Source organism: Parasteatoda tepidariorum, chromosome 5, assembly GCF_043381705.1.
Source record: "Parasteatoda tepidariorum isolate YZ-2023 chromosome 5, CAS_Ptep_4.0, whole genome shotgun sequence".
In the NCBI taxonomy this organism is placed as follows: Eukaryota; Metazoa; Arthropoda; class Arachnida; order Araneae; family Theridiidae; genus Parasteatoda; species Parasteatoda tepidariorum.
This window is the reverse complement of record NC_092208.1, coordinates 84,782,980-84,800,222: the sequence shown is the minus strand read 5'-3', so window position 1 is coordinate 84,800,222 and position 17,243 is coordinate 84,782,980. Positions and strand designations below refer to the sequence as shown.

At 27.3% G+C, this 17,243-nt stretch overlaps 1 protein-coding gene across 5 annotated transcripts in view; it reads right to left on the bottom strand.

The window, feature by feature from the left end:
• Positions 1-17,243, bottom strand: part of LOC107449211 (BBSome complex member BBS7) — a 32,480-nt gene that overhangs the window by 14,951 nt on the left and 286 nt on the right. For 4 of the 5 annotated variants that reach the window (XM_043046180.2, XM_043046177.2, XM_071180707.1 and 1 more), the window contains exons 2-11: positions 14,659-14,737; positions 13,565-13,630; positions 12,046-12,108; positions 8,922-9,097; positions 6,464-6,650; positions 4,942-5,014; positions 4,181-4,247; positions 2,831-2,880; positions 1,935-2,065; positions 461-545 (exon numbers count right to left, since the gene is read on the bottom strand). In XM_043046180.2, the coding sequence (XP_042902114.1) occupies positions 461-545; positions 1,935-2,065; positions 2,831-2,880; positions 4,181-4,247; positions 4,942-5,014; positions 6,464-6,650; positions 8,922-9,097; positions 12,046-12,108; positions 13,565-13,630; positions 14,659-14,697 (937 nt within the window). In that variant the 5' untranslated portion in view covers positions 14,698-14,737. Of the gene's footprint in view, positions 1-460; positions 546-1,934; positions 2,066-2,830; positions 2,881-4,180; positions 4,248-4,941; positions 5,015-6,463; positions 6,651-8,921; positions 9,098-12,045; positions 12,109-13,564; positions 13,631-14,658; positions 14,738-17,166; positions 17,217-17,243 lie in introns of those variants that run through there. The other variant, XM_043046179.2, reaches the window with a different exon arrangement.

The window sequence follows — 17,243 nt, the reverse complement described above, 5'->3', positions numbered from 1 at the left end:
CAATCATTTCTCATATTGATTAACACTAAATATATTTAACCTTTCTTTTGGTCAGTTCAACCATTAAAACATGTTCTGAAGATTTTAATGAAGTAAGCAACAAGAAGAAATATGGTTGGATCTTCAAGATTTTCAGGCACAACAGATTTAGCATGTGCCTGGCTATGTGCCGGTTGTTCAGTTGGCTGCTAGGTTCAAACTCACAATCCCAGCTCTCCACCGGAAGAGTGAGAACTCCCTTTGTCGACTGCACTACTGGAGAACTAAGAGATATAATATCTTCATATGTTTAAGAACAAATGTATAATATACATTTGTGTTATTTACAATTTATCGCACAAATTTGTTTCAAAATGTTAGTTTACTGACCGCAACAATAAACCTTTGAAACACTTCTGTTAAAAATAATTTAAATAATTATTTTTTTATAAAAAAAAAAGTCAGACTATAAAATTCTTACCGGAATAAGTGGTAATTAAAATTTCATCATAACCAGCAGTTCCAACAACTCCACCATTGACAGAGGTCACACTTTCACCACAATTCTAAAAAAATATAATTTATACAGTTGTCATATATCATATATATTTAAAAATCACACAAATAACTTGTTTACTCATGCATTAATAAGCAAGAATAAGATTTTTGAGGATGTGATTGTTCGGTATAAATTTCATAATAGAAAATAATTAAACAAAATAATTACAGTTGATTTAGCTTAAAAATAAATTTTCAAATGAATACAGAATATAGCAAATAAATATTTATTTCATTTTACTCAACTTTTGTTTTTCTAGAAAATAATATCAATTACTAATTAATGGCGTTAAATAAATTGCAATCTAGAGAAGCTGAAATAATTTTGGGATGCAACTAAACATTAAAAATGGTAAAGATTTTGCAATCTTTGAAAGTTAGAAAAACTTTAAAATTCATGAATTTACAAAAAATATATAAATTTACAAAAAAAAAAAAAAAACTCAAATGCTACTTTCTCTAATTCAAATTTAAAAAAACACACACAGAGAGATTGTAGAACATGCATTTTTGATTTATCAATGTGTCCTAAGAGTCTTATGCTGAAAAAATAAAATGCTTAGAAAATGAAAATATAAGCTGAAATGAATCATAAATTTATGCTATCAAATATACATGTAAATATTTTTCTCATAAAAAAATCAATTTTTCAACAACAAAAAAATCATTAAATAACAGAAATGGTTGAAACAAAATAAAATATTTTCACTTAAAAAAGCTAAGTAGGATTAATTTTTCAAATAAAACTCCTTTTCTTTTACTCCAAATGATGCTCTGTTCAAAAAATGTTCATTATAATAATGCAAGAAATATAGAAAATATAAATACAACCTTATAAAATTAATTAAAACCAACATTTAAAATCACATACATGCTTTGATGTCACTATGGTAATCGTTCATCAGTAGGATAAAAGACAAGAATGGTAAAAATATAAATGATTTAATACGACAGAGGTTTGATCATATTAAAGAGACAAACATGCAATTAAAAGATAAAATGACAAAAGATTAAAATATTAATGATTTCTAAATATTTGACAAATATGATATAGCAGTTAGGTCATGAGGAACAGAGTTTTAAATTTTGATAGGGAAATTCTTCGAAAAAACCAGGTCAATACATGAAAAATACATTCAAGGATGATAGGAGTAGGAAAAAAGTCGAAAACATTTTCACATATTTTATGAACAGCAATTGAATTAAATGAATTTTTTTAAGTGCATTTGTTTACTTTGAAAAAAAAACTAATATACCTTATCAATTCAATATCATAGATAATTTCTATGAAATAATTCCACTTGGAAGCATACAATAAACTCCAGAAAAAAAAGTTATTTTCAACAATTAAAAACAAACTAATTTTAATATAGTTTGAAGCACCATTTTCAACTCACATAAGTAAATCTTAAAACAGGATTTTCTGTTTCATCATAGCCGTACACCTCAATTAAACCATCGTTGCGTCCAACTATTAAATCCTTGATACCATCTCCAGTGATATCATAATTGTCAAGACAAACAATACCTATAAGGTAATTTTCAAAAGTCAGCACTCACAAAAAAGTACAATTTATGTACAGTAATTTCATTCAGTCTAGTCAACTATATTCAGGTGGTTGGAAAAACAACATTTTCTACAACTACTTTATTACAATTGTAGTTGACTACTTCTACTTTACTAGTTACCACTTTTATTTTTTTCTCAATTCATGCAGTATGATTTTCACATGTTTGATTACATGTATTTTTGATAGACTTAGAAATAGACTTACATTCTTTTGATTAGCAATGACATTAAACAAAATTAAAATATTTTTTATTTGTTTTTCAGGACAATTCAGAATATGCATAATTTACAGATAGTTTAAGATAATTTACCCAATTTCAAAAAAAGTAAAAATATTCTAAGGCTATAAATGATACTTTTTATGTCAATATGATAACAAAATGCAACTTTTGGAAATATAGGCATTTTGCACAATAAATAATAATAAATATTTTCTGAATTTTAAAAAAAAAATTTTATCATTTTTTCCCCAGTTGTTTGTTATTTTTTTATTACTATTATTTTTCCTTTCCTCCCTTTTTTTCATATGTCTGCAATTTTTATTTGTTTTATCTTCTTTTTGAACTTAACGAATGAGTTCTGTTTATTGGCAGCTTATGAGCAATAAATGAAACTTATTGTTTTTCTTAATTTTCTTCACGTTTTTTTGCATTTATTTATTTTGTTNTTAAATTTACTAGCTCTGCAAATTTGTAAAATATTAAAAAGTTTAAAATAAAATACCTCCATTCTTTTTGTTGTTTGGAATTTCCCATTTGTGAGTAGCACCAGTTCTAAAAATAAATTAAATAAATACATACAAGCAAAAGTAATTGTAGATGTATAATAAAAAATTAACTATATTTCTTACTTAAACTAATAATAATAATACCATATATCCCAGTCTGTAATTTAATTTTGTACTTTTTAATATGAGATTACAAATTTCTGGTATGCCGAGAGTCTAAGTCGACCGGTGTCGATTATTATATTGATACCATGAGTCAAATGATATTGATGCGTAGGAAAATATGGTTTCAAAACTTATTGTAAAATATTTAAAAAAGTGTGGAATTTCAATTTTTTGAATAGGATTGGAGATGATTTTTTGTGGGACTCAGATATGAAGATAAAGTAGAATCCATTGCAGAGTGGGATCTGTATGATGACATTATTATCATTGAATCTGACACAGATCATGTTCTTGAATACCTAAACTTGTGGCTTATGATTTTAAAAAATTGTATGAATAAATTTTGAAAGGGCTAAATTGATACAGAGTTAGTAATATCAATTGCAATGGTTATGGTGCATCAATAAATCAGGATCAACGAATGTCTGACTTTATTACCAGTGCACAGATACAACCATGCAATTTTTGTACAATTTTGCCGGTTTTGTCTACTTATAAATCGAGATATGCAGTAATTATAAAATAAATAAATATTTAAATAGTAGCAATACTTTTAAAAATAAAATAAATAGATTAAAGCAAAAGTAATGACAGATGTATGTTAGCAAGTTTTAGTACTAGTAATTTTTATGCAAAATAATAATAATAATAAAATAAATAAATTCTTCTTTAACAGTACTACTACCTAGTGCAGGCCAAGGCTTTCCCAGTCTGCCTCTTCCAGATAGTTCAACGTGTAGTTAAATTTCTCCCTCCCAATACTTTTACCGAAAGATTTTCCATTCAAAAGCAAGCAATCTGCATTCTTCTGCTTTATTAAGGGGCCAAGTCTCACTGCCATACAAAATAATAGGTATAATAAGTGGTTTATGTAAACTTGCCGTAGCACTCATGAAGATAAATTAATTTCAATTGGTTCTTCAGCCCAAAGTAACATCTATTAGCCACCAAATTGCGGCTCCCATTTTCTTCTTTTAACTCATTTTTCATTGGTAGTAAGTGTGCTCATCAGGTACTTAAACTGGATAACTTCACTAAAGGTATAATTGCCAATCTTGAGTGATTGCACACAATGGTGCTAGCCAGCATAAACTTAGTTTTATCTTCACTTCTCATAACTTTGGTAGCATCCCATAGGGCCATAAAAGTCTAAAATGAATGAATAGGCATTTAAAATTTACCTGCCAATTGAAACGAGTCCAATTTTACCATCTGTTGTTCCATACAATAAATCTTCACCAGTGTCACCTAAGAAAAGTAAATTTCTTGTAATGAAAGAAATAAGTATGCGGTTATTTGAAACCAGAAAGAACATTAATGAATGTTAAATTAATAAGGCATAAGAATTCATTTTTAATTGAAATTATCTAACAATCTTTTTCATTAGTGTGTACTTTTAAAAAGAATAAGAGACAGTGATATTTTATTTATTTAATTTTTACCTTTTTATGAAATAATAGTTATCTATGTTTTCATGTTAACTCAAGTGTTTTATTATTTTAATCTCCATTTTATTTTAAGTTTAAGTAATATATAGGGCAGAGTATCATTTAAATTACAAGACAGCCCATTCAGCTTTTTATTACATACCTAAGAAAAAGTAAAAATTTCCAGTATGTGAATTATTTACAATACAACCTTTTTCATTTAACAGTCACATTTTTTTTAAATAAAACTGACTCTTAAAAAAACTTTATAGTCTTCCTGGTATTATTTGTTTATTTAAAGAAAATTATATACCGAAAAATAAAAAAGACAATTAAAAAAAGTAAAAATTAAAAATATTGTACTTTTCCAATCTTAAAAAATATTCGTTACATTTTTATAATTGATCAAAAATACATGGAAATTATGGAAAATTCAAATTAGTTTGCATACCTGAATGTATCTTGAGCTAAACATAATAATTAATATTCAAGAAATAAAAAGAAATCAAACAAACCTCCATCATTTTGAAAAAGGGCTAATGTAGAAGGTGGTCCAGGTACCTCTACTTCATAAAGACAATTAGATTCCTACATTTCATAAAAAGTATTATTAAATTGAAGATTAAAGAAAGTTGCTAATTTTTCACCCAAAATAGTGATTAAAATAACTTATTATTTATCATGAGAGTCTTAAAGATAATTTCTGGTAAAATGATTTTCTTTAGATATCATAATATAACTAAAATAATATCTTGAAAAACAGGTATACATAGCTGCAATATACAAACGAAATGTAAAAAAATTTTATGTTTGCTATTTTTTGTGTTATTATTTAAAGACTTCTTTTTTAAAAATAAAAATATATTACCATAAAACTGAAAAATTGGCATAAATTTTAAAATTTCCTAAACTTTTTTACTACTTTTTTTTGTTCTACTACCACTAATTTAATATTTATTTACAACTACCACTAATTTAATATTTGTTTACAACTGCCACTAATTTAATATGTATTTGTTTATTCCACTACAATTAATGAATTAGAATTTTTTTTCTTTGTTTTTAAATCATGCTTAAAAAAATTTAATATTAACCTATGTAAAACCAAAGATTATAGTTTTTTCTTCTTAAAGTTTAAACATGACACCATCTTGTGAAAAAGAATTAAAAATTTAAATTTGTTTTTAAAACTATTCGAGAAAATATCTAAAACATTTTCACAAAGTTTCTAAAATTTTGAATAAGTCATTGAGAAAAAAAATGTTTCAGGAATAACTTAAGCAAAAATAACTTTATTAATAAAAACTAAAAAAGTTTAATATTAAAGAATTTTAATATCTATTAGAAAACAACATTACAACTATCTACAGGTTGTCTCAGTTAAGCGTTTCAGAACTTCTAAGAGGGGTAGGGGGCATCCTGACGACTCGAAATCATATAGCAATGTGGGGTCGGAAATGCTGTCCTGAAGCGGTGACGTACACAGAAGCACCATAAAGGAAAGAAACCGTAAATGAAAAATCGCTTTAATAATACATTGAAAAAATTATATGGCCTTCTCGGTGTGGTATTGCTTTTATGATGTTTTGTTACTTTTATATATATGTGGTATTGCTTTTNTATGCCTGGAGTATTGCAGAATGTTCGAATGTCCGTGCGCCGGAGATGTGAGGTGTACATTGTAGCCGGTGGCAGAAACTTTGAACACTTACTTTGGCCCATGTACCATATATTTTTTTCAATGTATTATTAAAGCGATTTTTTACTTACGGTCTCTTTCCTTTATGGTGCTTCTGTGTATGTCACCGCTTCAGGAAAGCATTTCCGACCCCACATTGCTATATGATTTCGAGTCGTCAGGATGCCCCCTACCCCTCTTAGAAGTTCTGAAACGCTTAACTGAGACACCCTGTATAAGAAAGCAATTTAAATGGCTCTGGAAATTTCCCCAATCCGGATATTTCCCCTATATATACAGGAAATTTCCCCTATATATATATTTTTATTTTCCAGTGAATGAAAAAGAAAGTAATTTACCTTTAAAACTCGCAAAACTCTGTCTTGACAAGCAAGGATGGGAACTATGGTACCAACTTTGTCCATATCAAGGCATATCATATCATTTATATTGTCTACTGACAAGTAATAGCTTTGATCTTGGCATTCATAGTAGTGGTTATAGATAAAATTACCACATACAAATAAATCATTTCCACTGATATGCCTGAAACATAAATTGACTTGAGATAGATTCGATGCAAAATAAATTAGGAGCTATTTTAGAGGGCCATGCACTATAAGTGACTTTAAAAAAATTTTTGCATGGCACATACACTCATCTAAAAATCTTTTCTTTTTTCAAAATTTTAAATCCTTTTTCTTTTTAACTTTTTGGTTAGAAATTTTCCTTGGCCTATCAAAAGGAAATACTGAGAGACGATTTTGGGAAGAAAAAAAAATATGCTTTAATTTTTTAGAAAAAAATAAGTTGCGTCATAGACTGACAGTGCAATGGATAACAAATTCAAGAACTGACAAATCTGTAAGTCAGAAATAAGCCAATTTTCAAATGCGTGTACTTACTTCCGAGAATCAGGCACTGCACTGAATGTCTATGTTTAAGGCTTTTGTTAGACATTTTCAGGAGTTTCATTCAAAAATCAATCTTTCAATGTTTATCACCTAAAGAATGATTTACGAATGAAAGATATAAAAACGCCTAACTGATATGTAAATGAATATAAAGTTTGAGTTTATCATTTATTAAATAAAAATTATATAAAAAAATTCTTTAATGACGCATGATGAAAACTTCATTTATTACATTTTTTTTTTTTTAAATAAAGTAAATTTGGTGAAAATATTAAGAGTTAGAATATTCATATCTGTGAATTCTAATCTCAGAATATATGAATCTGCAAGTAAGGAAAATTTTGCTTTTAAAAATACTATTTGAAATAGATAAAAACTTATTCTATCCATACAATAAATACAAAATATACTATAGATTTCTCCCTTAAATTACTGTCAATTTAAACTTCTAGAAAATATTTTGAAAGTTTAAACCGCTCAATGATTTTGAATAAATAATTTTATGAAAAATTATCTATATATCTGATAAAATTTTTTATAAGGATTAATTTTTTTAATATCATAATTTTTAAGAATTTCATATTAAGATCATTTAAGTTGTGTTAAGTGGTTACAGAAATAAGATATAAATACTATTCTTGAAATAAAACCATATACTATAACATTTTAGGTAACTAAATAAAACAAACTAAAAAAAATAATAATAATAACATGCAAAAATAAAATTGCTCCACAAGTTTTTTAGACATTTTTCTTTTCTTTTTCATACCCTTTTCATCAATTTAGCAAAAAAATGAAAAATAAGCAAGATGGATGATACCTAAGCAACAGGCTTATACACTATCACTCAATTATTTCAATATAACCACATTTTTTTTTTTTTTTTTTTTTTTTTTTTTTTTTTTTTTTTTTTTTTNTTTTTTTTTTTTTGCGCTTTGTTTTTTCAGTTCTTCCATAAAATTGACAAATTGATAAAATCTTCACTGAATATATAAATTTATTCAATCAAGAACGCATATTTCCTTCCATAATTTAAAACACAACAGAATTTTGAATAAAACCTTTTCTTAACCAAGATTACCCTCTTTAATAGCGCTCGCATCCCCTCACACTCAGAGCATTTAATTTATTAGCTTTGATCAAACTTTTGAATTTTTTTAATATTATTCAAATATCACCGCCCACACATGATTTCCGTTTGTAATATTTATATTTATGATGCTATTAATCGAAATTATTCACTTAATATTATGTCTATTTTGCATTATACAATGCAATCTTCAAAACTCTGCTCCTAAACATTCGTTTATAAACCGATAAGATATTTTTACTTTTTTAAGGCCCTTTGACCCTAACATACGAAATATTTTTAGCCTTTTTATTTTATATTTAATAATACAGAAATGAGAGGAAACAGTATGATAGTAACAGCTATTTTAGCATTTCCATTGAAATATCTTATTTTGCATGCGTTTGATGATTAAATTTTTCTAAGTGGAATTATTTTAAATTAATGACCAGTAATGTGTGTCTAAAAAACAGTATACTTTTTTCTTCATTGATGGGCACTTGGGTCTGCTTCCCATTGACCTCAAAAATGCCAGATTTGCCACTCTCTTATCATTACCCAGTGGCCACCTGTGGCCAAGCTATGGCAGGGGAATAGCATCGCCCACATCATACAACAACAAACCCGTTTATAGGGCAGGTTGCATTCACACAATCACATAGAACACACAGAGAGAGAGAGAGAGAGAAAGTTACATCCATGCCTACGGTGGGATCCAAACCTACAACCACTGAACCGGTAGTCCAGTACAGTAACCACTAGACAAGTGATCGGCCAGGAAATTATTTTATCTTCAAAAAACTTCAGATATGGAACTAAGACATGCATACTTACATAGATTTGATTGCTTCAGTCATATTAGTATCAAACTTCAGAAACTGTTTTCCTTTGCGTGTATAACCCTTTACTTCTCCTCCTGCAGCAACAAATACTTTATCTCTTATAGTGCCAATTGCACCACCAAGTTCAAGTCTCATGATTTTAGGACCAGGTAAAGTTTTGAAAAATGTCTGGAAAATTTTAAAAAAATATTTTGGATCAGAAGGTGGAAGTTTTCTTCTAAGAAAATAGAAAATTTTGCAAAAGTTATCTAAGATTTAAACTCTACACCATACAAAATATTATCAAGATTCTTTGAAACTTATTGTAGTACAGTTAAACTTAGTATAGTTCACAGTACTTAGTGCAGTACAACTATTAAAATAAATAAACAATTCTGTTTTTCGTTTAAGTTTGCATTTTATTTCATATCATAAAAAATAGTTAGCTTTAAAAGATGAGAGGAGGTTTGTCTGTTTAAGATGCTTGTTTTTACTAAAATAACTTTTTTTTTCTAATTAAATTTTCAACTCTAAAAGTAAATCATTGATAGCATCCTCTTTAGTGATCCCTCACTGCAACATAAGGTAATAAGATGAGGTTATATTGTCTAAAAGAGCTCTCTAAACAAGAGCCCCACACAAATATTTTAAATACATTTTAATCTATTTATTTGTTTTGTAAACATTTTTGCTTCGATTTTTTTTATTTCGAGTTTCTTTATTTGACCTTTTTAGCATTTAGTGCATATGCAGAGATGCCAACTGCTCCAGACAAGCAAAAATAATTTAAAAAACGGTAAATAAATACAATTAAAACTTGAAAATATTTGACAAATTTTTTTTTACTTTTTTAAAAGATTAGCATGAATTAAATACAGCTAAGTGGCGAATTATATAAGTCTTCGAATTATTTAGAAATATTGGTGGATAAAAATCTACTAAATTAAATTTATTAAACCAAAAATCACAATTAATAAACTACCACTCGAAAATATTACTTCGCTGTCCGGAGCAAGTTGGCATCTCTGCATATGTCTACCCAGTTGCTGGGAGACGTTTTGGTCCCTCCTAAAGTTTTTCTTTAAAACCAAATCAATGGAAAAAATTCCATGCCACCCAAAAGTGGTCGCTACATAGAGGTGGTCTTTCCTGGAAGTTTCACTGTACTTATATTCCTCTCAGCTGTGATGCAAAAATTGCTCAATTATACATAAAGTAGGAAAACATATTATAAATAGTTGGAACAGTGTCAAGCTGTATACTTTCACAATTGCAATTAATCACCAAGATCATGTGATTTCATGATCGAGCAATAATTTTTCAGTTCAAGGTTTGGAACAAACATTCTTAGTTTTAAAGATATTAAATAGCTGGATTAATAAATTTAACCCCTTTAGGACCGGCGGATGGAGGAAGAAGTGGTTCTCCAAACTCTGAGTCTATCTGCACTAAAAAATATGTACACATATTAATACGAGATGTAACATAAGAGTACCTTACAGATGAATCACAAAATAATACAAACATTTCTATACTTACTCCATGGGAACAATCTTTCTTTTATCAAAAAATATTTTACATGGCAAAACTGTTGGCACAATTTCATAGATAATGCCTGAAGCTTTCAGAAATGATGTTCTTTTTACCCATGCAAAATTCACATCAACCAAAATGAGCGTAGGAAGTTTAAAGCTTCTTTCCCTGTTTTAAACCCCCATAATTCTAACAGCATTCTTATATAAATATCACAATCCAATAGAATGATTTCAAAATAGCTGGTATTAAACTTAAAAGGAAGTTATTAACTTCCTCTCCTCCTTTTGGTTGATTTGAATTTCGGGTGGATCAAAATGACATTTCAAAAAGCTTCAAACAGTATCCTTTAAATTATGCTAACAGATTTACCATGCAAAATCTTCAAAACATTTTCTATTAAAATGAAGATTGTTTACATAGTTAGTTAAGTGTTTGCATTATTTTGTCACTCATCTGTATTGAGATCACATCCATTGATCTTGGATCTCCAGATTAAGACAGGCTCATTTCATAAGTGATATTGTGGGCAGTGAAAGGCGAATTAAACAACCACATATATCTGGACATAGTTACGAAGGGCTAAAGAAATAAAATTAATTTAGTTACACTATTAGTTTAATATGATTGAGTGATTTAAGGCAATTTCATTTTTGTAACAATTAGACTTGATTTTTCTTTGGAATAATTAATAATTTGGAGGTTCAGTTTTGAGTAAGCAATTAATGTTTTGGAAAAACTAAAGTTGAGTACAAAAATATGATTTCAAATTTGGTCAAAAGATTGTGATATTTAATCATTTAGAGTTTTCTTTTACTTTACCAATTCAAAAAAAAAAAAAGGTTAATAATGTAAATGAATTTAAGTCATGTGTTAAGTTTGTAACATTATAAAGAAATTTCAAAATAACTTTTTAAAAAATGTAAGCAAGTCTTATTATAAGATTTTAAGTTTGTTAACTATCATGTTTAATACCAATTCTACTTACATATTCATTTAAAATTGGATTTAAAAAAATACTTATTTTTTAATGCATAAAATTTATATTAATGCATATAATTTAAATAGAAGCCAAAAAAAATTTCCAAAATTCTATGAAAGTCAACTTCTATGTTATTTAGTTTTCAGTTATCTCACTTTACTATTATAAGGAAAATTATATAATTTTATGAAATGGTTATCTTCAAGAGGTTTAAAATTGCTGATGTAAACCTTAATTCAGCATTGTCCCAATAGGCAATCTACCTCTTACTTTACTTGTTATAGTATATTATTAAAAAAGCATCAGTGTTGGGTATGCCAGGCAGTGGCACTTAACCTTAAAAGAAACATCAGTATAGAGTAAAACAGCAATCATTCCCATTCTTAGATTAATTTAATTATTAAAAATAATTTTAAAAAAATCTCTTAAAATGTCCATTACACTCTTAGATTGCATATTGGAATATTACCCTTAATTCTCCATTGCTCAGATAAATATTTATAGAATAGAGATATAAATTTTCAGAGATTGCATTAGTTCTGTGGTATGATGAAGAGTGAGACTGTGAGTATAATAAAATGAGTAAGTATTCAGAGCATAAATTAGGTGATTTTTTTTTTACCTGAATATCACCTTTCTTAGTTCCAAAACAATGAACAACACCATAATGATCGGCTACAGCAACCTTAAATGAAAAGTAAAAATTTAAAATAACATTTTTTTTAATGAGACTATTTTTTAAAGTTATTAGTTTAGAAACTTCATTTAATAGGCTTTGATTAGTGTTATGAAAGTTTAATAAAAAATTAAACTGTTTAACATTCTAACTAAATTCAATTAAATAAAATAACTAAATTTGAATTTCAGTCTAAAAACTTAACATTTTTCTTCTTCCCTTTTTTTCTTTTCCTTAAGTTTTAAGTAATTTACAAGATCATCTAAATTCAAATAAAAACACACAAAATAATTTTTGTTCAATAATACATTTCTTAAATATAGTAGCTTTTCAAATGGTCAAGATATTATCAATCTTCTTAAAGAATAGGACCATTAAAAAATATTTGACTTTCAATATTCCAGATGACAAAAAAATTTATTATAATAATTACTAATATTGTTTATTAATAATTTTTAATAAAAAATTGAAATTTTCATTAATTTATTGCTAATAAAAAAATTTTCTCATTCCTTGATGCTTGTAGAATAGTTTATTAGGGGTAACAATATGAGATAAGAGTCACTGACGTTTATCTTTTATTGAAAAAGAGTTCAATGTTGTAACGATTTTGTATGAAACAAGTACAACAATAAAAGTATAATTGTTTATTGTTAGTTATAAACAAATTTCTCTGATTTGCCTGTATACTATTGTTTTTGTTATTTTAGAATGACTTATTTTATTATACATTCAGATATTATAATGTAACTAAAAGTAACAAAAGCAATGCCTGAACTATGAACTTAAAATTTTATATTCAAAAATATAACTTGGGAATGTTTAAAATAAATTCTATGTGTTTGGTCATGTTACTAAATTAGAATTCACATGTGTACTTGTGTATATGTCTTTGATGATATTTATCTAAGTTCAATAGACATTAATGAATGACAATAACACTAAAGAATGCACAATGATTAAACATAGCATGCTACAAGAAGCAAAACTGTAGTTACGCTTTTTCATAGTTTGTAGTGTAGAGTGCTATTTTTAAGTAGTTCTTAAGTAGTTTAGTGAGTAGTGAGATCCAAAAAAAATACAGTAGTTTCTAGCAATTTATGGCAACTGCTTTTAATGTTAGTTTAATTATGAAAAAAATATCAAACAACTATTTTTCTAACTTTGACTGGTACATATCTTCACGGGTCTCTATTCATTATTCTTTTGCATCATAAATAGCTTCGTAAAACACACATAATTTTATTAATTAAAATTTTTTTATACTTATTGTAATCTCATTAATTTTCAAGTCAATTACTTATTTTCAAGAAATTATTTGATATTTTATAAAGTCATTTCCCCATAAATATTATTAGCAATGAAGAAACGATGGCTTAAGCAATTCACATAAGAAACAATGGCTTGAGGTACAACAATATTCTAAAAATTTTAGATGCAATGTTTAAAAATCAAATATTCATACTCTTTGGCATCCCTTTTCTTCCATTGCAGGAAGCAGTCTGGTAGATTTTGGTGACGTTACACCAACCTGAAAAAAGCAAAGGTGCAATAACATATTTTTTCTAATAATAAAAGAAAAAAAATTTTTTTAACACAACAAAATGGTGAAATATTGAAGAGTTTTGATCATAAAAAATAAACGAAAAATTATCATAAAGAATAAAATATTAATAAATAGTTGAAAATGGCTTAATAATGTGGCATATATTATTAAATCCTTCCATTTTCGGTCTAACAAAATTAATAACTGTACATAGAACTAAATCAGTAAATATAACTTAATCAGTTTCTGAATCTCTTCAACTGTTAGATCTGTTCATAAATATCTGCTAGTTTGAATCATTATATGAAAGTTCAAAATAAAGTATTAATAACAAAATAATTTAAACAGTGAGCCTCAAGTCAGAAGTAAAGAATCATAAAAAAATTCATTGAATGTAAGGCTTGAATATAACCTCAAAATATTTAAAGCTACTTCCAATTTCAAAAATGCAAATATATAAGTATGATTCATAACAAATTAGGTAGAAGTAATTTAATATTATCATTGTTTTTATTTTTATTATAAAGCCATGTTCTATTTTTAAACTAACAACCCATCTATTATTTTAACAAGAATTTTAAAAATAAGTGCAATTTCAATATTACAGATTTTTGACATTTTAATTTGTGTGTGTGTATATTTTCTAGTAAAAGGTATCAAGATTTGATTACATATACCTGCACATATTTAACAAAATTCTTTTTTTTTAAAAAAGATGTCATTTTTTTTAACAATTAGAATTTTTTTCTTAATTGTAGAAAGGTTTTCTTTTTAATCTTTGCCAGGGAAAAAGATTGCATGGGTTATACTTCTTAATGCCAATCAAATATAAAATTGTTTAATTAGAATGGTCCTTTTGCATGCAAAAAAAAAAAATTATTGTCAATAGTAAAACCGGCTTTATGGCATTTCAAAATAAATACATACTATAAAAGAAAATTAGTTTTATTGACAAATATATCAATCGAAGGAAATGTTTATCAAAAATTATTTGAAATCAATTAGCACATTACTTGCAAATAATCTACACGATTCAAATTAATTTCCATCATTGTGCGTAGCTAAACAAGTTCTCCTTCTGAACAAGTAAAACTATAAATAAAAATATATTAAATATTTTAATAATATTGCAATAAATCAACATAATTTATATTTAAATCAACATAATTTATATCATGCACAGCTAAACAAGTTGTTCTTCTGAACAAGTGCAGTATAGAACCCGTTATCCGGAAATCAGAAAACCAAAAAACCGGAACGAAATTCAATAAATTTTCTCGCCATTTCTTAAAAAAAAAAAGTTTTTTCCTCATAAGATTTTACGATTTTTTCTTCTTTTTTTAAAGATGTTTACCTTACCATCATTTTGGAAATAATCATTAGTGTATTACTTCATCGTTTTTTCTTCTTTTTAAGATTATTTCCAAATTTTTTCTTTTTTTAGTTGGGTTTAACAATAAAAAAAACGGCAGATTCAGAAAACCGGAAAAATCAGTTATCCGGAATAGCGATGGTCCCGACCATTCCGGATAATCGGTTCCCTACTGTAAAACTATAAATTAAAAAATAAGAAATATTTTAATAATAATGCAATAAATCAACATACAATTTATATTCTTAACTACAATCAATAGAAATTTTAGAACTATGTACTATATTCTAAGTTCGAAAAAAAAATTCAAAGAAGATTTTCTTTAAAATCTTGCACCAAAATAATCACAAAGGAAAAGTGAAAACTGGACAAAAGCATTAAAAAAACTTAAGAAACTTTTGAAAAAAATCACACCAAACAATGGAGTAAACTTGAAAAAAAAATTCATGCCCACCTCTATATAACCCTTTGCATACAATTTACTAATCTATTAATTATAAGCACTAGGAAGTGCACTTGAATTGATCAGGATTTGATATGGAAATGTACCCTTTAAGATAAAGGTAATTATGGTAATTTGGAAAAGGTAATAAAGTTATTACCAAAGTACTTAATTTAGAAACCATATTTTATGTTAGCAGATCCAATACTGAGTTTACCACTATCAATGATCACCTCCCCAGCCTTGGAATTTTTAACTCAACCCAGAAGACAATGGAACTCCCGGATTCTAGTCTTCATGGAGGACTTTTTTGATGCAACTAACACATATTTGTGTAACATGGAAAGGAAAACCACCAAAACTTCCTATGGTCAGCCCGACATCAAAGGGATTCAAAACCATGATCCATTTACCACTGAGAATATTTAATGCCAGAAATTTCATATCAACTATCCTTCGCTGGGATTTGAACACTTTATTGGGAGGGAAGTGTTCTATACCAGGCGATTCTAGATATGTACTCTATTATTTCATAACCGTCGTTAAGCAACCATCAGAATTTTAAGTTTACAGCTACCAATGTTCAACTCCATAGCCTTGAAACTTTAAACCCAATCAGAAGTAAAGGGAACTCGTGAATCAAGAGTTGCGAGGAATTTGCTTTGTAGAGAACATTTTGATGGAACTAACCCTCGTTTGAGCTACATCAATAGAGAAATTACAAAAACCAAACTTGATTAGACTGATGGTGAAGTAACACAAACCCATGATCCATCTACCACACTTTCACATCATTGTGGTCGTGCCAGATGGATGCAGAATTCGTATTGACCAGCCATCGCTGGGATTCAAACTTGAGTCACCTCATTGGGAAGTGAACACTCTAGCTCGGTGCCACCACGGCTCCTAGGTACTATATTAGTGCCTAACCATAATAATACTAGTGGTGCGCAGTGAGACTTTCACTATTTGGCAAATATTTTTTAATTCGAAAACACAGAAGAAATTATTAAGTATTGCACCGTTATTTGAAATTTTTAAGAAAAGGTTTTTAAGAAAAAATTTACTGGCATAGCTTTAGGTATCCATTTCTCAATTCTTATACCTTTTATAACAAATCTAATTACCTGTGTGACATTGAAAAACCCATTTGTCAATCACTTGCATGGAACTTCTATTTCCCAATACAAATGAGCCAGTTTCATAAGAAATTGAGGGATATGAATTAGCTCAAACGATGCAAGAGTGAATAGGTAAATACAGTTTGGTTAGTTATATAGGTGAATGCTGCACAAAGAAAATAAAATAGTATAATTATACACTGAAGAAATTTATCGTAATTCTTAAATATGTAAAAAATTTCTCTAATTGAAAGACTGCATAAACAATACAAAGTTGAACATTTAACTTGTTGATAAAGCTGTTGAAATATTACAATACTTCATTACCAAAGCACTCTTATTATAACTGTGCAAAATTTGGAGGTAAGAACAAAGCTAAAAAAGTGACAAATTTATATGATTGAAGTAAACAAGAAAGTTAAATTTACTAAGTAATTATTCAGGAATGCATTTCAGTACCTACAATAACTACCTTGGAAAGAAAACAAGAATGAAAAGTATAAAGAACAAATAAGAAGCAAAAATATTTATTACTTCGATACATTATTTGTAAATCTCAATATTTATAGCAAAATCTAATGGATACCAAATTTAGATATTTTCTGATTGAAAACTGGTTATTCTGGATGTTTTTTTATGAAGGAACTCTGAAGAAATGTATAT